Source organism: Pseudopipra pipra, chromosome 10, assembly GCF_036250125.1.
Source record: "Pseudopipra pipra isolate bDixPip1 chromosome 10, bDixPip1.hap1, whole genome shotgun sequence".
Classification (NCBI taxonomy): domain Eukaryota; kingdom Metazoa; phylum Chordata; class Aves; order Passeriformes; family Pipridae; genus Pseudopipra; species Pseudopipra pipra.
Window position 1 is genome coordinate 675411 of NC_087558.1, and position 19939 is coordinate 695349.

The 19939-nt window shown below is 53.5% G+C and overlaps 1 protein-coding gene and 1 long non-coding RNA gene across 3 annotated transcripts; one reads left to right on the forward strand and one right to left on the reverse strand.

The window, feature by feature from the left end:
- Positions 1-504: 504 nt before the first annotated feature.
- On the forward strand, positions 505-3447 carry P2RY1 (purinergic receptor P2Y1). Its single transcript, XM_064665674.1, has one exon. It carries the CDS (start codon positions 505-507, stop codon positions 1594-1596), a length of 1092 nt encoding a protein of 363 aa, XP_064521744.1. The 3' UTR covers positions 1597-3447.
- Positions 3448-8255: 4808 nt separating this feature from the next.
- LOC135419367 (uncharacterized) lies at positions 8256-13620 on the reverse strand. Of its 2 annotated transcripts, XR_010432959.1 has the most exons (3): positions 13515-13620; positions 11867-12282; positions 8256-9645 (listed from the first exon to the last, which is right to left on the reverse strand). It is a non-coding gene; the product is annotated as an uncharacterized LOC135419367 (long non-coding RNA). The 2 variants fall into 2 exon arrangements; XR_010432960.1 differs by lacking the exons at positions 11867-12282; positions 13515-13620 and adding an exon at positions 10063-10460.
- Positions 13621-19939: the final 6319 nt, after the last annotated feature.

Sequence of the window (19939 nt, forward strand, 5' to 3'; positions counted from 1 at the left end):
GAGGGAGCCGGCGGGAGCGCGGGGAGCGGCGGCGGGCGGGCGGCGGGACGGGGCGGCAGCCGCGGGGGCGGGCGGGGCGGCGGCGCTCGCCGAGGGGCGCGGGAGGAGCGGCCGCTCCGCTGCCCCCGATCGGCCCCGCTGGCTCCGATCGGCCCCGCCGGCCCCCGCCGCTCTCGTTGCCGTAGCCCGGCCGCTCCGCTGCCGCCGCCCCGCCCGCCCTGTCCCTGTCCCCGGTCCGCGGTGGCGTGCGCGGTGCTGCGGGGCGGGGAGCGGAGCGGGGCCCTTCCTGCTCGCAGAGCTGTCCCCTGGCTGCCGGCGGGTCCGGGAGCTGCGGGGGGACGGTCCGCCAGGCACCGCCGCTTGGAAACCTCCGAGGAAAATCAGGGCAGGGCTCACCTTCCAGCGAGGTTTCCTTTGCTCTCTCCTTTTTTTTGGATGCGTTTTAGATGCCTGTAGAGACTTCGTTGGTTCGCCTCAGACCTATGTGACTCTGGGGGAAGGATCATGACCGAAGTCCTTCTCTCTGCTGCTCTGAATGGAACTGAACCCAACCTGTTATCCAGCAGCGGCTGGTCTGTGGGAAACGTCACCACCAAGTGTTCTCTGACCAAAACTGGCTTCCAGTTCTATTACCTGCCCACCGTCTACATTCTGGTCTTCATCACTGGGTTTTTGGGCAACAGTGTGGCCATCTGGATGTTTGTCTTCCACATGAGGCCTTGGAGCGGCATCTCGGTTTACATGTTCAACTTGGCATTGGCCGATTTCTTGTATGTCTTGACTCTGCCCGCCCTCATCTTTTACTACTTCAACAAAACAGACTGGATCTTCGGAGATATCATGTGCAAGCTGCAGAGGTTCATCTTCCACGTGAACCTGTACGGCAGTATTCTGTTCCTGACCTGCATAAGTGTGCACAGGTACACGGGAGTGGTGCACCCCCTGAAGTCCCTGGGGAGGCTGAAGAAGAAGAACGCCATGTACATCAGCAGCCTGGTCTGGGTCCTTGTGGTGGCCGCCATTTCTCCAATACTCTTCTACTCGGGAACGGGGATAAGGAAAAATAAAACCATAACGTGCTATGACACAACAGCCGACGATTACCTGCGAAGTTACTTCATTTACAGCATGTGCACCACAGTGCTGATGTTCTGCATCCCCTTCATAGTGATTCTTGGTTGCTATGGGCTCATCGTGAAAGCTTTGATTTACAAAGATTTGGACAACTCTCCTCTCAGGAGAAAGTCTATTTACCTGGTTATTATCGTGTTGACGGTCTTTGCCGTGTCCTACCTTCCCTTCCACGTGATGAAGACCTTAAATCTAAGGGCCAGGGTGGATTTTCAGACTCCAGACATGTGTGCCTTCAACGATAAGGTTTATGCCACTTACCAAGTGACGAGGGGCCTGGCCAGCCTCAACAGCTGCGTCGACCCCATCCTTTACTTCCTGGCAGGTGACACCTTCCGAAGGCGGCTTTCCAGGGCCACCAGGAAATCGTCCAGAAGGAGCGAACACAACGTGCAGTCCAAAAGCGAGGAAATGACTCTCAATATTTTAGCAGAGTATAAACAGAATGGAGATACCAGTTTGTGAACAAATGTGGAAGATTTGGGAGCAGTTTGAAAAAATCCTCCGCTTTGAGGCAATAGGAGGCTGTAGGGCTACAAGTGTGTGAGGAAAATGTACCAGTCTCAAATTCCTTTTAGGTAAAGCCTCATTTTCTGATCTTAGAAAAAGCTTAACAAAGTCAGTGGAAGGATTCTAATGGAAAATAACGTGTCAAAATTCAGCTTTCCTTCAATAGTCTCATTTCTTTCTGACTTGTGTCAGATGAAGTAAAATGAAGTAAATCCCCTAAAGGAGGAAAGCAATCCAAGTGCTTCTAGTTTAATGACTTAGTCTCCCACGTTCAAAAATGTTCTCAGTCAGCCTGTCTTTAAAAATAGGAAATAAAAATAAGAGCAGTATCTTGTCTTCTGAGGCTCAGTCACAGCCTTTCGCTGTTGTACACAAGGATTTAAATGAGAGTCACGATGCAGTTATCATTTACAGTTTTATTATTTCTAGTGCTGATAATTATTTGGTAGTTTGGTGGCATTTATGGTTCAGTCCTCTTTCAGTGCCGGTGTTTTACTAAAGGTAGGCTTCCTGGTGTGTGCATGGTTGTGCTTTTGGATCGCGATGGTTGTTCACGACGAGTCTGGACCCCCTCAGAGGCCGAGGGCTGGTGGGTGAGGTGGTCCCTGGGGCGCTGGCAGACGGGCCCCCCCCAGGGCTGTGTGCTGGTGAGCAGAGGTGTGTGGAGGTGCCCCAGCCCTGAGCCCAGGGTCCCACCCTGCTCCGTGCCAGGGCGGCCAGAGGGGCACGGACTGGGCTGGCCGGGGAGCGGGGGGTGAGCCTGGCCCAAGGGGCTGCCAGCATCCTGCCTGCCCAGCCCAGGGGCTGCCAGCATCCTGCCTGCCCGGCCCAGGGGCTGCCAGCATCCTGCCTGCCCGGCCCAGGGGCTGCCAGCATCCTGCCTGCCCTGCCCAGGGGCTGCCAGCACCCTGCCGTGGCACCGGAGCCCTGCAGAGCTCTGTGCAGGGAGAAGTGGCTGTGCTGGAAATACCTGACCCTGCCAGGCCAGCACAGGACAGGTGCTCGAGTTACCTGCCTTTGGTATGAGAATGGTTCTGTTCCTGCAGTCTGTACAGACAACACAAGAGTTGTTTCCCGAGAAATATAATGATTAAAATGGATAATATAAATGGAATATATATATATATATATTATATATATATATAACAGTAATTGGGGGAGGGAATGAGTTTTTTTGTACTTTGGCGAATAAATTCTGTATTAACATGTTGCAATATACTAAGGACTAAATCCAGCCCTTTATTGTAGATCTTCTCCAAATGTGGAATAGTTCATCCAAAATTAGCCAAACTGCAATATTGTGTAACATAAGAGCTAGTGATCAGGCACAGATGAAATCTTACATGGGCAGTCTCACTCGTTTCTCATGTTTTTAATAAATGTATTTGAAAATATTTTGTGCTGAAAGCGTTATGAAAGCATGCTCTGAATTATGAATTTACTGTACGAAATAAGGTTCTATGTAATCCTAAGGGTGATTTGTTCCTCCAGTCTTCATAGTAAGAGTAAAATACTTATATTTTACTTACCAATTTCCAGTGGTTGGTAACAAACGAGAGTAGCTCTAGTTATTTTTTGACAACATTGTAAAGCAGCTTCTGTTCACAAGTACGGCTTCATCTGCAGAATCCCTATTTATTGAACTTATTTATTAGAATGCTAAATGTAAAGTATGTAAAGTGTGGTTCTCCGTGGTCATATTCAGAATTGGGCATTAATGGAAAATTGAAGAGCATGTTTCAATCACTGTATTAATAATGTGTCTTTTAACAGAACATCTTTATAATAAACTTGATTCCACCCTGACTATTCGCTGGTGATATGTAACCTAGTGATAAATTAAACTACTGATGTATAGCCTAGAGGTAAATGAAACTCCAGCTTAGCAAGCCTCTTAAAGCAACGTGGAGAGCTCATTCAGTCCTATGAAAAATGTAGAGGTAGTGAAAAAATCCCAGCCAAGGGTCAATTGCTAATTAATCCTGACTGACAAAGCCCATGGAACAGCACAGACTATTTATATACCACAGAAAGAGCCTGATTCACAATAAATGACTTCTCCTATTATGTGATTATTTGAGGCTTCATTCAGCTGAGGCACATCTTGTTTGGAATGGCAGATGAATTACACGGAGAGGGAGCATAAAAATAGGATATTCTCTGAATCTGCTTCTCTGGGTTGAAAATCCTGTTCATTTCCCAGTGTTTTGTGGTTGATTTCAGTTAGTCCCACTAATTCATGCCTGCAAAAAGATCCCACAGAGCCCCAGCAGAACGCAGAGGGCACACCCAGGTTGGGCCTGCTGCAGCTGCTTGGAGTGTTTTTACAACACGGCTCTTTGCTGTGGCAGAGTTGGCCACTGTCACGGCGTGTATGGAGCCCCAGGGTGACAGAACCCTGCTCCAGGTGGCTGGACACATGGCAGGAGAGCCCCACGTGTGGATGGAGCAGGGAGATCCACCCTGGGGACCCTGTTGGGCCACCTTACCTGCAGCCTGCTGGGTCTGTGCTCCCTGGGCAGTCTGCTGGAGCTGTTCCAGTGCTCCCTGCCTGGCCAGGGGATGGTGCAGTTGGGATGATTCACCAGGTCACCACTGAGGTCTGTTGGGACACTTTGTTGGATGAAGGTCCCTTTCACTGCCGAGCAGCTGTGGCAGGAGGCAGCACTCACAGCTTCCCACGTGGACACGCTCGGGAGCCTCCCAGCACACACTGAGCAGGGTCATTAAACACCTTTAACATGGGGTTGATTTTCCATCCCTCGGCTCCTGTGCCCTGTGACTCCCGGCTGCACCTGCTGAGATGTCACAGCCGCTGCTGAATCCTGCTGGACCGTGGAGCTGAGCCTCCCAGCCTCCTGTAGAGCTCTGGTCTAGAGGCATTGCTCTGTTTGGCATGGGGGAGTCAGAGCCACTGCAAAACCCCACCAAATTCCTGTCTCCTCCCACGCCTGCTGGAACAACAGAACCATGTGTGTTGGGTGTCCCTCTTAGAGGATGCTGGTCAGCTGGGGGGGATTGGGCACCCAAGCAGAGCCATGAGCTCCTGGGGAACTTGGCAAGTCTGTTGTTAGACTGTTCCTTTCTAAAATGTATTTGTGGAAGACAGTCCACCAGCCTTAGGGGCCCAAGGGAATCCCTGTGTTTATCCATAAACCCTGGAGATGGGTGTAGTCAGAGACCTTTCCCTGATCAGCTGGAGTTTCTGATCCATCCAATGTGCAAAGGGAATGCAACTGCCACTCCAGCCTTTGGGCTGGTAATTAATAATCAGTGATGACCATGGGCTGTGATTACCAGGAACAGGACTCAGCTCACCACCTCACTACTGTGACCACCCAAAAGTTCCACTTCCCTCAAACCGTACAGCCTTCGACTGGCAAATGAGATTAAACGTGTTCTGATTTTGTGGTCATGCATGTAACCTACTTTTCCCCTGGGTATGTTTGGGAATCTTCTAATAACTACCAATCATTCACTGGAGACACCACCAAGTTTGAAGTAATAGTTATTTAGAGCTTAACTTTAGCCAAAGCACTCTGCATTGCCCCACGCCGACACCAGTTCTCATTCATGAGCTGTATTTGCTTCCTGAAGCTCAGAGGGTTAATGATTTTTTTCATTTGTGCCCAGTAACTCTTACATATCTTTAACACAGCATGAAATCAGTATGAAACCTACAGGTGAGCTGCTGTCAGCTTGTACATTTTCATAGCACAGCACCGTGGATTTTTTGTTTTCATCCTGCTTCTGGCAGGAGGGTGCCCTGTGATGTGATGGAGAGGGGCTGTTCTTCCCCACCGCCACCAGGAGAGTCCTACCTGGAAAGTCAGGGCTGTGGACTTAAACACACTGACCCCGGGGTGCCAGGAGACAAAAGAACTGCTAATCCTCTTACTTGTCTATGATTTTAGTGAACAAAAAGGTTTTGTAAAGATTTTAATAGAGCACGAGGCTGGTTGCATGTACATGCACTGGTTTTGAAGTTGCAACTATTTTTAGTGGCAGCAGAACTGCAGCCCCAGCGCTGCTGGCACAACAGCACCTCACCTAGCAACTCGTTTGGAGCCGCCCCAATGGCATTATGAAACGTTTCTTCTGCCTTTTGTGTTATTGTGCTTAATTCACATTTCCAGGTGATGCTTCAGGCAGCGATATGTCTTAGAAATAGATCATAAATGGTTTGCAAAATACTGAAACCAAATGTGTGTAAATAAAATTTAAAACCTTGAGAGGAACCAGGTGGATCAACTGAGAATAAAAATAAGTGAATAAATGAGCAATGCTTCATCTTAAAGGATGAAGGAGGTCTGTGGGGTCTGAGAGCAATTCTGGAGTGCCAACAGCAGACACAGGAAATATAACCTATCAGTATTTAATTGATTTCACCTGGTTTATTTTAAGATTTATTTAACTTCCTTTTTATTTTTTTTCCTCTTGGTTTATCTTTGCCCTTCATGCAAGTGTTTCAGCTTTGCTGTAATATCCCTTTCATTGAAATGATATTTTCTTACCATTAAATGAATTACGTTTTCAACAAATCATGCTGTTCCAAGCATTTCCAAAATTCCCTTTCCCAACTGAGAATGCCTGCCCACTGAGACCCGGCAGCCTCTCCCCCCCTCGGCACAGAAGTCTTCAAATGCACAGTCAGGCAGGTCCTGGGGTTTGCAGGGCTCTGCTCTGGCTGGTTGTGTTTGCCATGAGCAGACACAGGCAGTGTGTGAACACCAGATTTAATACCTGTGCTGACTGTGCATTTCCCTCTGGTTTCACAGAGTCACAGGATCATTTAGGTTGGAAAAGACCTCCAGGATCATCGAGCCCAGCCTTTGGCCAGTCACCACAATGGCTTCATCGAAGCGTGGCCGGAGCAGCACACACGGGGTGCTGTGACCCTGGCAGGGGTGAGGCAGTGCACCAACCCAGGGGGGGTTTGATTCTAAACATTATTTTACAGCATTAGAAAAACAAAGGCCAGCCTGTGGCAAGAGGAAACGGGCAGAACAGATAAATAATTAAATAAATGGGGGGTTTCAGACTGTGCAGCTCAGGTTTCTGCTGCCAGCACCAGGCTCTGGCTCTGATGGGAGTGGGAGGGAGATGCCAGGAACGCTGCTGTGTGGATTGGGCTGAGCTCAGGCTGGGCTGGGCTGGGATCAGGGCAGTGCCTGGAGGGCACTGGCAGAAGGGACACATTCTGTGGGGTTTACCCCAAACCATCACCAGCAGCCATGGGGATGGCTGGTGTCCAGCTCCACTGGACTTGGAGAGGTCCCAGCCCTGCTGCCCATGCTGGCATTCCCACAGGGCTGAGCCTGGCCGGGACTGAGGCAGGAGAGGCCCAGAGCTGCTGGGACCCGCTGAGCTGAGCCGTGGTGCGGGCAGGAGTGTGAACACCCGGAGGCTGCACTGTTCCCAGGCAGCTGAGTGTGGGTGTCACCAGCGCCAGCAGTGCCTCTGTGTGAGGCACCAAGAGGACAGTGAAGTGTTGGGTGTATTTATATCCCCTGGGGCACACACACCAACACAGGGCTCCTTGGGGAATGGTGCCACCCCTCTGTGAGGTGGCAGAGACCCACACCCACCACAGCCACCAGCAACATGTCTTGCAGCCCTGGCACTCGCCAGACATCCCAGCTGAGAACCAGGCAGAGACTCCCACCAGGAAACCCATTCCCAGGGTCCCAAGTGACTGCTGCCTGCCTGTGGAAGCACCTCATGTCCCTGAGTGAACACCAGAAGATCCACTCATTTCAAGTGCTGGGAACAGCATTTACCCTTCCTGGCATTCCCCTCCATCCAAGGCACGGCAGAGTTGTTTGTGTTAATAATTCATAGAAGTCTTCTCCATTCAGTCTATGGCTCTGCCAGGCAGCAGCACCAGCAGCTGCCCTGCACACTCCTCGAGCCAGGGGCAGTGACCTGGGATGGACTGAAACCCACGGGCAGGAGCCCTGCTGCTCCCACAGACCTTCCCCAGCAGGCCGAGTGCCTCAGCTCCGGTTTGGTTCTTAACAAAAGCCAGGTCCTAATTTGCACAATGAGCCTGGTAAAACCCTGGCACGGGTTGCCCAGAGAAGCCGTGGCTGCCCCATCCCTGGAAGGGTCCGAGGCTGGGTTGGTTCCTGGTGGGTTGCAGGCCCCCTCTGCCCTGTGGGCAGCACGTGCCCACTGACAGGGATTGCTCTGTGAAAGCCAGGCTGGTTGGTCACAAATGCATCTCCTTCCACTGCTGATAACAGCCTCTTGTAGGGAGCTGATTTTTCTCCAAGGCAGTGGCTGAGAACTGACCCAGCCAGGGAGGCAGTGGCCGGGCTGGGGAGGGAGCTGGGGCCAGGCAGCACTGGGAGGAGGGTGGGTGTGGGACAGCTGGCAGAGGTGGGTGGGTACCCCGCCCTTGGTACCACCCAAACTGACAGAACGGACTGACAGAGGAGGGGAAGGGATGGTCCTGCACAAAGCCAAACATCCCAAATGGAAGGGCCAAAGGCTTGGGCCACAGCTCTGGCACCAATGGATGAGGATTTGTTTGCTCTCTCTGGGACCCAGCTGGGAGAACCACTTGGGGGTTGTAACACAATTTTTGTACCAAACATTATCTTATTCCAGAATTAAAGAGCACTTTTAAGAGTCCACAGAAGTTTAATTCTTTGCAGATGACTGAGTTTTAATACCCTCAGTACAGAACAAACAGCAGAGAAGTTCAGCCACACATGGAAGATAAATAAACTTTGCCTTATAGAGGAGAAATTATTTATCTGTTTGATATCACTGGCCCATCCCTGTCCCTATCCCCCTCCCGACTGCAGGCTCCATACAGGGCCCCAGGACTCATATGGGTTTCACCTCTCCCTGCTCCCCTCAGCTGCAGTTGGGCAGATCCTTGGGGTTTGTAGCAGTTCCCAGAGTGGGGACAGCAGCCAGGCCAGAGGGAAGCAGGTCCCTGGCGCTGGAGCTCTCCTGCTCTCCTCCCCCTCAGCGATGTGTCAGGACACGTTTGGCACAAATAAAAAGTTGTTGTTTAACATTCTTGTGTATTTGTGAGCAGCGACAGTGATGCTTCCTGTAAAACAGAGCTGCGAGCGTGGCAAAGCTGTTTGATGTTACAGCCTTATTTAAACAGCATTTAGATAGTAAAAGCAGTCATTCCCCTCATCCCCACATACCAGCTACCCATTAAAATTCCTTCTCATGCTCTTGCACAAAGACTAATTTTGGCAGGAGGCTGACTTGCCCTAGATTTTTAAAAGACTACTTGTTTTAAAACAAAGTCCTTTGGAGAAGGGAAAGAGCTGGGAGAGGGCTGCTTCCTCCCCTTGCCCATCTCAGTCCTGCAGCAGCCCAAACACTCCCAATCTCATCACCTTGATCACCCTCCATCACCCTCCATCCCATCACCCCTTGACTCCATCACACTCCCATCCCATCACCCCATCACCTCCCAGCCCTGCTGGATGCAGGATCCTCCTCCTCCTCCTCCCCACAGAGGGGGCTCCCAGCCCCACGGAGGGGTGATGGAGGGGGACAGGAGCTTTGGGCACAGAGCAGGAGGAGCCAGAGAAAGATTGAAAAGCTGTCATTCACCTTGACATTTACACACTAAAAATAAAGTTTCTAATGTTAAATGCTTTCAAAAAAAGTTATGCCAATATTCAGGTATTACTGAAGTAGAGCAAAGCTCTGGGTTTACAAGCTGGCTCTTGCTGCCATCAGAACCACTTTCCACCAAGGTGTTCCTTTGGTCCTGAGTTATTTCATCTCCTTCAGACTCTGGGCAAAAAGTCACTTGGCAGTGACAACAGAGCACGGCAAAAATCAGAAGAAACCTGACCCACAGGTGTCTCATAGACAGGTCCAGAGAGCAAACAGATCCAGAGAGACCCACAGAGGCAAATCAACAGCCAAACCCTCCCTGGGAGCAGATGGAGGAGCTGACTTGCCTGTTTGGCTGCGATTCAATGAAAATGTTCTCTACCCTTCCTTTTCTGCACAGGGATAAATCTGCAAAGGAAAACATTTCTCAGTGCTGTGTGCTGGCAGGGCTGGTGCCACACCAGCAGGATCCAGCACTGCCATGGCCCCTCGAGCATGTTCCTGAGTGCTCTGAGAGCTGCTTTGGCTCCAGGATCAGCTGGCTGCTAAAACCAGGAGAGGTTAAACACCAGTGAGTCCCAGTGAATCCCAGTGAGTCTCAGTGATTCCCATCTCCCAGTAAATGGTTGTATAAGCAGTTGCCCTTAATGGATGTACACAAGGAAGCAGACCTGAATTTTTGGCTAGCAGCTGTCTGCAGCACCCCAGGCCACGGTGCCCTCAAGGGATGGCTCCATAGAGGGATGCTGCCTTTAAAACCTCCATAGGGGCTCATGGGTGCCCTGCCCACAGTGGGGACGGAGCCAGCACAGCCACAGCACCCACCTCACCATTCCCAGCTGTAGGTTGGAATTCACCCCACGGCCCTTCACTGGGCTCAGCCGGGGGAAGGGGCAGAGCTGTCCCCCACTGTCACCTGCCCGACACATCCGTGGCTGCTGACCTGGCCAGACAGGCTCCAGGTCGGCGTCCTGGCCCCGATCCTTCACCAGCGGGTTTGGCCACTGACTCTGCTCATTTAAGCTCTCCTGTAACTGATACTGGAAGGGGTGACTCAGCCCTAAGTATAGTTACCTGCACCCAAAATAGAGAGGAGGCCTGTGGCAGCTCAGGGCTCCGGGGTGCAGGTCAGCCCAGAACGACTCCTAAAGCCACGGGAGCAGGAGGTGCAGCACAGCCAGCAGGGCAGATGGCACCAGCTCTTCACCTGTTTGTACCCTCAGTCCAGGAGGGGACTCCAAAGTAAGCCTTTGGAAATTAATCCTCTGTGTAGAATGTACAGAAACAGAAGCTTTCAGTTGTTCCTTTTCTTAATCAATTCACACTGACCAGAGCTCAGGAACAGGATCAATTTACACCACATCTAAAAATACACCATCAGCTACACACAGATGGATCTAAGGGGGGGGTGTGACTATGTGCATGTGCATGTGTCCCTAAAACACTAAGATCCACTTGTAAATCATACAAATTCCTGATACTTCGCTGCAAAGGATGGGGAGGTGGAAAACACAGTGCCCTGACAGTGCACGAATGGGGCTTTTGTCACTTGCCCAGTAATTGGCCCTGAAGCCCCCGTGCCTGTAAGATTCAGGAAGAGATCTGGAAGCTCCAGTAAGTTCACACTGGTGGGAAATCCCCAGGAGGAAACAGAGGAGCCGACACCAAGAGTTGAGGGGCTGCATTCTGGGCTCACTTTGCCTCTTAGGCTGAATTGTTTAAAAGAGCAAACAGGAATTTCCCTCTTAGACTAAGATAAACTCTAATTAATTCGTGGCAGGGTCTATCCAGCAAACCCCAGGAATAATCTGCACATTGTGAAATGCTGCTGGATGTCACAGAGAGCAGCCAGCCCTGGTTGTGCTGCTGGTCCTGCCTGATGCAGCCAGAGAGCACAAACCCTGGGCTTAACCACTGCCTCTGACTAACCCCACTGACAGCACCACCTGTAATTAAATGCCAGATTTAATATCTGCAGCTAAACAGGTCACAGAGCAGGGACAGAGGCTGCCCTGAGGAGCCTTGCTAGGGTGTGGGGGTTCCCAGATGGATTTTGGAGCAAGGGTGCTCCCAGCAGCAGCCACAGCTACACTCCTCCCACAGCACCAACACATGGCCTGGCAGCTGAGGGGGCTCAGGCAGGTTGCAGACCCAGTCAGCTGCCCTGGGATGCTCTGCATCAGACGGTGGGGCTGAACTGGGCTGTGCATTCCCAGAAATCCCCCAGAACACTGGGCTGAACTGGACTGTGCATCCCCAAAAACCCCCAGAACACCAGGCTGAACCAGGTTGTGCATACAGAGAAATCTCTGAGGATGCTGTGGTTGAACTGGGCTGTGCCCCCAGAAATCCCCTGGGATGCTGGTGCTGAACTGGGCTGTGCCCCCCAGAAATCCCCCAGGACACTGGGCAGAACAGGGCTGACCCCCCAGGGGTGACCCCCCGCAGGAGCTGCCCCAGGACACCCCCCAGGTTGGGACTCCTCGAGAGGCTTTTGCTCTCTTTCACAGTACTGTTTGTGAGGGTATAAACACGCACCCGGGATCACTGGAAATGAGTCACATTTCAGTGCCATGTAATTATTAGTTATCATATATGATATTTGCCAGCTCGTGCTGTGAACAGTTACCTTATATAACACCTGGAGAGGTGTGTCAGGCTCCAGTGGTTTCCAAGGTCTCTGTTTTGAAAGAGATTAGAGTGTGGTGCTCCTTTTCATCAACTCCAAACCTACAGAGCTGTTCACATGTTTATCCAGCCAAATGAGGTGTTTTGGTGGGCAACACCACCTGTGAGAGAGGCCAAGGCCCTGATGTGGCTGTTGTCCTCTGCAGGACACCCTGAGCCTGGCTGGGCACTCCCAGCCTCTCCTAAGGGTCACCAAAGCCACCACAAGTGTTTTGATCCCTCCTGTCACCGTTGTATCTCAGCCTCAGTGCCTTTAGGATCCGCTCCTTCCCAGCCCTCCCCTGGGTCCAGGGAATGGTGCCACCAGGACACAAGGGGGTGAGGAATGGTGGGGATGCCCCAAACCATGTGGAAATTCTGTGGAGCAGCAAAGCACTGAGTCAGAAACACTAACCACTGCATCAGCTCTCTGTAAAAGCCACTTAACTGGGATATAAACTTTCCCTGACAAATCTAATACATTTGTCTCAGTGCCAAGTGACCATTAGCCCTCATTAGCCCATCCTAACACATGGATCCCAGGGGTGCTGAGGGGCCACAAGCTCCAGCCCAGTTGTACATGAGCCACAGCCTCTCCAGCTCAGGTACAGAGCTGGTGGAGGATGGGGCAGGTTCATCAGGTGGGAGCAGGACTCAGCCTCACAACCAGCAGCTCCAGGATGGTGCCACAAGGCCTGATGTGGCCAGGCAGCACTGCTGTGCTCCTGCAGCCTGGGACAGCAGCACAGCTGCCCGATTCCTGCACCCTCAGCACGAGCAGCGATGCTCGAGATGATGCCAACAGACTACGTGAGGTACCTGATGCTTTGGACAAATCCCTTCACAGCCTCTCCAAAAGGAGCAGAGAGAGGAGCTCAGGAGGGGAGGGGAGAACTGCTGGCACGGCCTGACAGAGGCTGTGCCTGGCTGGCACCTGGCACTGCCTGTGGCCCCTTCCCCCTCCATTGCTTCTGGTTCCACACAGTCTCCCTCAGTGCTGAGCTCACAGCGATTCCAGGCCATGCTGGCAGGGGCTGCAGCCGCTTCCCAGCCGCTTCCCAGCCTGTTCCCAGCCTGTTCCCAATGGGCAGCACGATGGAGGAGCCACGTTGTCTCTCCTGGATGCACGTCCAGCTCGGGTAGCCAGGCATGAACCAGCAGACACCCCCTCTCCAGCACTCCCTGTTCCCAGCCTACCTCCCCAACCTCCTCCCTAGCCCTGCTGCTGTCACTGCTCCAGGGCAATACCAGGCTGTGCTGCTCTCTCTGAACCACCTGGGTTGAGGTGAGTGAGGTTTCACAGGTACCTTACAAAGCTGGGTGAACACCTTCAGCGTGGCCACTGGCCAATGGCCGGCAGGAGGCTGGCACACGCGGTGCTGCCATCCCCCCTGCAGTCCCGGGTTGCTCTGCCATGGGCAGTGTGTCCCCAGCCAGTAAAAAACACGATTTTCCTTACTGGGCTTGTGCTGGGTGGAAGAGCTCTACAGATGTGGGCAGCCCCCGACCCAAAGCTGCCTTGTATGACACTCACGAGGCACAGAGTGTGTGCAGGTGGAAGCCAGAGCTCCCTCTGCAGCTCCAAAACATGACGTTCCTCCTGAACCAACCTGGCATTCCCATTCCCGCCACCAGCGCGGTGCTCCAGCAGAACCTGGTGCCTCTGGGAGCTCAGCGAGCATCGAGCAAAGCCAGAAACAGGCAGAAGAGGGATTTCCCTGGAAAACACAAAAGTATGGCTGTCCCACGGTCATGGTCATTGACTCTGAGGCTTATATTATAAAGGGTGTGTAAATGCTGATATAATTGTGATCTCCCTTTTCAAAGCCACTTAAAAGGTTTTTTTTCTCTTTTTTTTGTAATAAACCACCAAACAAGCCCTAAAGGTATTTCTTCAGCAGGAACTTGACTGAGGCAGAGCTGATGAAGTGCAATCCACTGCTTTTCCATTTACTTAATAGGAAACAGGACACTGTAGGAAATTATCATACTCCATAATTTCAGTAAAAAGCTTTTCAATAAAAAGATTAAACATGTCTCTAATGTGTGAAGATATGAGCAGGTTATAATTACTGTTGACCTCACCTCATCAGCAGTATTTAATTGATGTCAGGGTCTATGTCTGCCTGTGCAAGTTAATCAGCATCCCTGGGCCTCCAAAGACCACATTTGCAACCTCCTAAGGAAGCAGGAGTACCTCTGGGTTTTTTCCTCACTTGTTTTTTTGTCTCCCCTCCCTTCCACACATCTCTGAGCTGCTTCATCTCGGCTCTGCCTGGGGTTTGGCATCCAACACCAAAATAGCTGCTCTGAGCCCCTCCTAACCCCTCGTCCTTCCAGACTCTTGCAAGGGGGTCACTTTTCCTGGGTGTGATTCCCCACCTGGGGGGGAGCGGCTCCCGGCCGGGCTGCGGGTCCCGCGGGGCTGTTCCAGAGCCGCCCGCGCCGACCTGGGCAGAGCCCGGGGCCGGTCCCGAGCCTCGCTGCCCCCCGACCCTGCTGCCAGGGAGGGGCTGGCACCGACCTCGTGCTGTGCTAGAGACACACACGGCCAGGTTATAAATACTCCGGGATCCGGGAATGCGCATGGAAGGGCTGGAGCGGCGCGCGGGTGGGAGGCGGGTGCTGCTCCATTGCTACATCCATATTTATCCGCGGCTTTATTTAAGTTTCAGGGAGGTTTTTTCCCCACCAGCCACCAAGGAGCTGCTGCCCCACAGGATGGTGTGGGAGCAGAGCAGTGCATGGGCTGTTCCCAGAGAGGTGCTGCAGCTGAGGGACAGAACCCACCCTGTGCTCCGGGGCAGGGACTGGGAGCGTGCAGAGCCTCGTGTCTGTGCTCCGGGACAGAATTACCACGGACAGACTTTTCCTGGATGAAACAGATTGTCTGATTATACTGGAATCAACCAGAGCAGGACCAGGATATGTCCCGTTTGGCACTGCCGTGTCTTTACCATAAAACCTGTTCTGGAGAAACCCCAAACCCAGCAGTGAAATATTTCTCTTGGCCGTGAGCAGAGAGCTCAGCTCTGACTGACTCCCTCAGTGCTGGGGAGAGCACCCCGGGGCGTTGGGTGCTGCCTTGGGGTCCCTGTGTCCATCCCAGGGGCATTGGGTCCATAGGGATCCTCACCTAGGGAATGTCCAGCAGAGATCAGGGTAGAAGATGTGTCCCTCCCCACCTCTTTCCCCTCTCCTCCTGCTGCCAGTGCACAGGTTTGGAGACAGGGCACCCCAGGGTAATTCCACAGCGAGGTCAGGATTGCAGGGTTTTCTGAAATTACAAAGCAACTTCTCCACGGTGTCTTTCACAGTGTTAAGCTGATTAGCACCATTTAAAAAGGAAAAAAGTAGCTTAATTCTATATCTTAGCAAAGCTTCTTTGCCAAGTGCTTTCAGGAGAAGAATCCCTCCTCCCAGAGGAGCTGAAACCATTAGGGGAGATTTGCTGCTGGAGTCCATCCTCTCCCAGCTCCTTACAGCTACTGTGTGTCCTGGGCTTGCTATTTGTAAAAACTCAGGGAAAATCTGTCAAAGCTGTAAGGGGCTGAGGCAAGGAGGTGTCAAAACAGTTCTGTGTCACCTCCCCAGACACAAACCCACTGCTGGTTTAGGCAAGTCCCACTAAGCACAACTGAAGGTTTTGAATCTCTCCTGCTTGGAAACCTCCAGGATTTTGCCAGCCTCCAGCTGGACTCCATGAGAAGCAGCAGCTCTGAGAGGAAAACTCATGGGCTGGAATCAAACCTTGATGCTGGACTTCATGTGCCAGGAGCAGCCCCCTGCACTGGCCAGGACGGGATGGGTGTTGGTGCTGGCTCCCAGCTCTTCCCAAGCATTCCCATTTCTGACCTCTGCTCTCCTCCCACTCGAGTCAGCAGAGCTCAGCATGGGAGAAGGGCTTGGAGCTGTGAGACCTGGCAGGGACTGTGGCACCAGCTCCCACAGCAGCAAAGGAGAGAAATCCTTGGGAGAGTTGGGGATAACACAACCTGACAGAAAGGGAAGGGACACGAAAGGTGTGTCTGAGAAACCACGAGTGACACAATTAAATGCACTTGTACGTTCCTGGCACAATGAGCACAGAACCTGCACCACACACGGCAGGCTGAGCACCACAGCTCAGGGCTGAGCACCACAGCTCAGGGCTGAGCACCACAGCTCAGGGCTGAGCAAAGCGAGGTGGGTGGAACAGGGCTGAGAAAGGAGTCGTGATATTTGGGAAATGTAAATTAGAGCTCTGGCAGCGCTCAGCAAACAGCGATCCGATGTGAATCCTTTGGGATGGAGCAGGTGAATGGCACAGGCTCTGAGAACCCTGGGGAGGGGAGAGGCTCTGCCATCACGGGCTGTTCACGTGTATCAGTAACGAGAACTCACACTAAAATCATGAGGTGCTTTATTTTTGGAAAGATGATGTGTTGCTCCGAGCTTAACAATTTCCTAATCCCACTGAAAGAATGATGGTCTCATGATGTGAGCTTCTAAATAATGTATCACAGGTCCATTTACAAACACACTACAGGTCAATTTACAAGTGCACTACAAAGCACATTTAGCACCGAGGGGGTTTACTGCCTGTAGGAATGGTGATGCATCCATTGGCTCCCAGGGTCTCAAGTACTGTGAGTGCCTGCTGCCTCTGCCCATCACACACAGGCCCCTGGCATCAGCTGGGCCTGCTGCTTCTGACAGGCTGTGCCTTCTAAAGCTGACCTGTCCCATTGCAGTGAGGGGTTTGTGGGAACAACAGGTATTTTTCAAGTGCCACTTGCACTCTCGTACCCCTCAGAATCCCAGGAGTCAGATATGCCATGTGTAGGCAGAGCAGGTGGTTCCAACAGACCCATGTCAGCCCAGCACTGGGCAGATATGCACCAGTATCTATGCAGAACAAGAGGGGGATGACGGAAAATAATCACTTAAATAAAAATTAAGATTATTGCTAATAATTTTCCTGCAAAGCAGCCTCTCTCTTCCTCTGCATTTCCCCCGAAGGATGGACCTGGAGCCGCCGGCATCTCCATGGTGACAGCTCGGCACAGCTCCCGCGGGTGCTGGGGCGGCCCCGCACGGCCGGGCTGCGGGAGCCGGGCAGGGAGGACATGGAGAGCTGGGGTTACACTCCCAGCAGAGACCCTTCGGGGCCAGCACTGGGCAGAGCCGCGGCCTCGGCACCCAGGAAGGCTCAGCACCAGCCCAGGTGTGCAGGGCAGAGGTGGCTCTGGCCCTGGTGGTGGCACCGGCCCGCGGTGATGGCACCGCACTGACACCGCCCTGCCCCCGGCTGAGCACCCCACAGCCTCTCTGCAGCACTCCAGGGCCGTCAGTGAGAGCTGCAGGCTCAGTTATACCTATTTTTAAGTTGGAGATATTGTCTCTGCACTGGCTAAATATAAAAGTCTCATACCGTGTGGTGAGTAAGGTTTGGCCGAGTGCCGCGGCAGCCGGGCCGGGCTCCGGGAGCTGCACACGCGGGCGCTGGGCTGGAGACATGGCATCAAACCCACCCCACAGCCCAGCTGCTGCTTGGCACTGGGCTGGAGACATGGCACCAAACCCACCCCACAGCCCAGCTGCTGCTTGGCACTGGGCTGGAGACATGGCATCAAACCCACCCCACAGCCTGACTGCTGCTTGGCACTGGGCTGGAGACACAGCATCAAACCCACCCCACAGCCTGACTGCTGCTTGGCACAGCCTGGGCAGACGTGTGAGAGCAGGGGTCGTGCTCAGGGGCGCACGGGGATGGGAGCTGTGTTAGATCCCTTGCAGGTCAGCTCTGGAGGGATGCCTGTCTCCATGTGGGCAGTCACGGGCCGTGCAGGGGGTGCTGCTGTGGGTGGGTCTGCAGGGGATGCTGCTGCAGGTGGGTCTGTAAAGCCCTTTGCATTTGCGGGGTGTGGGGGTTCAGTGCTGTGCTGGCAGCTGTGTCCCCCTGTTTCTGCTGCCCCTCGTCTGTCCCTGACCCCCCGGGAGGGGCTGCCAGATGCCTGAGGGGCATCATGCCGGTCCCACTGGATCCCTCAGGGACCCGCAGCTCTGCCTGCTGCTCACACAGCCCAGCCCAGCTCTGCAGAGGGTTTGCCAAACAATTCACGCATTTCCACAGCACTAAACAGGCAAAGCCCTCGTCCCCCACCACTGAACCCAAAACCCTCTCCAGAGGGCAGCCAGTGGCCCCTCATAGGGGCTGGAGCCCAGCAAGGTCCTGCACAGGGGGTCAGCAGCTCCTCACAGCCCCATCCAACCTGGCCTTGGACACTCCCAGGGATGGGGCAGCCACAGCTGCTCTGGGCAACCTGTGCCAGGGCCTCAGCACCCTCACAGGGAAGAATTTCTTCCCAATATCCCATCTAACCCTGCCCTCACTCACATTTCCCTCTCCTTGGAGCCAGGACACCCCTACAGCCCCCAGGGGTGTCTCAGGACCAGGACAGGGCTCACGGTGCCCACGGCTGTGGATCCATGGCTGGAGCAGTGTCCCCAGTGTCACCCCAGCCCCGGGGCCAGGCACTCCTGCAGGACACTGCTCACGGCAGCATCCCAGGGCAGAGCAGCAGCAAACAGCGCTCTTGCCCGGCCAGCTTCCTGACGGCTATGGGGAAATTCTCAGCGTGAAGGAGTTAAATGCCATCGGCAGCGGGACAGGGAGGGAACTCCAAACTTTTGGAGTTCCGGCTGCTCCCGCCCCGTGGGACACGTGGAGGTGGCCCGAGGGCACAGGGAGCCACTTTTGCCAGGAATTTATGCCCCGAACGGGCGTGTGGCACCGCCACCCCCCGGCCGTGCCCGGCCCCGGCAGCACCAGGTGGCGCCCGCGGCGTCTGGAATTTCCTTCCCGGCCGAAGTCAATGGAGGGAAATGGCGGAGATGGGCGAGGAGGGGGAGGGATCGCAGGGTTGGGGGATGCTCGTGGGGGGGTGCTCGTGGGGGGCCCCTTGAGCGGCGGGTCAGGGCCGGGGACAGTGCGATGGGTCCGGTCAGAGCGCGACCCTGCCCTGCCCCAGCCCACCCGGGGCGGGAGGTATCGGGGGAAAAGGAGGTCCCAGGGAGACCCCAGAGCCCCTTCCAGCGTCTAAATAGACTCCAAGAGAGCTGCAGAGGGACTTTGGGCAAGGGCCTGGAGTGACAGGACACAGGGAATGGCTCCCCACGGACAGAGGCAGGGTTAGATGGGATATGGGGAAGGAATTCTTGGCTGTGAGGGTGGGGAGGCCCTGGCACAGGTTGCCCAGAGAAGCTGTGGCTGCCCCATCCCTTGGGCTTGGAGCCACCTGGTCTAGTGGAAGATGTCCCTGCCCATGGCAGGGGGTGGAATAAGATGAGCCTTAAGGTCCCTTCCAACACAAACCATTCTGGGATTTGGTTATTCCTTGGATTTCAGTGTCTTTCCAACCGATTGCTCAGGACCTCGAGGATTTGTTGCTGACTCAAACACACATTTCCTCCGTGGTGATGGTAACTCACCTCCTGGCCGAGGATGTGATTCATCACATCGTGCACACCATGGAACAAGGCTGATCCAAGCCCCCCACCAGGCAGGACGTGGGTTGTTCAGTGCTTATCTCTGCACTAAAGGGCACCCCACACTGTGTTCTTTAACTCCTAATGATAGCTTGGTTTATTACTCTCTCTGTGTTATCCCAGGTATCCTGGTTTGCATTTCACAGGCTCTACTCACTTCAGACTATAAGTCTACATTCAAGGAACCCCAACCCAGAAGAAATCACTGAAGTTTTCCAGTCTGACTTTCTCCATATCATAAACTGCAGCACTGCTCAGTGTGTCCCTGCCCACCTGCAGCAGCTCCTGCAGGAAAAAACTCTGGATTTTCAAACCCATGAGGGGCAGGAGGCTCCTTCTAGTTTTCAGGAAACTGTTCCATGATAGTTTATCTTGGCTGGTCACACTTGTCCCACTCTGGCACTACAGAGCCCCAGCCTGCAGTCACTGGGTCTTAAATCACACCTGCCTGCCAGTCCAGAGAGACCTGAACCACCTGTGTTCTTTCAGGTGTTTGTAAGCTGTA

Coding starts and splice junctions, on each gene's coding strand:
- P2RY1 (XM_064665674.1), top strand. CDS start 505: ATGACCGAAGTCCTTCTCTCTGCTGCTCTGAATGGAACTGAACCCAAC.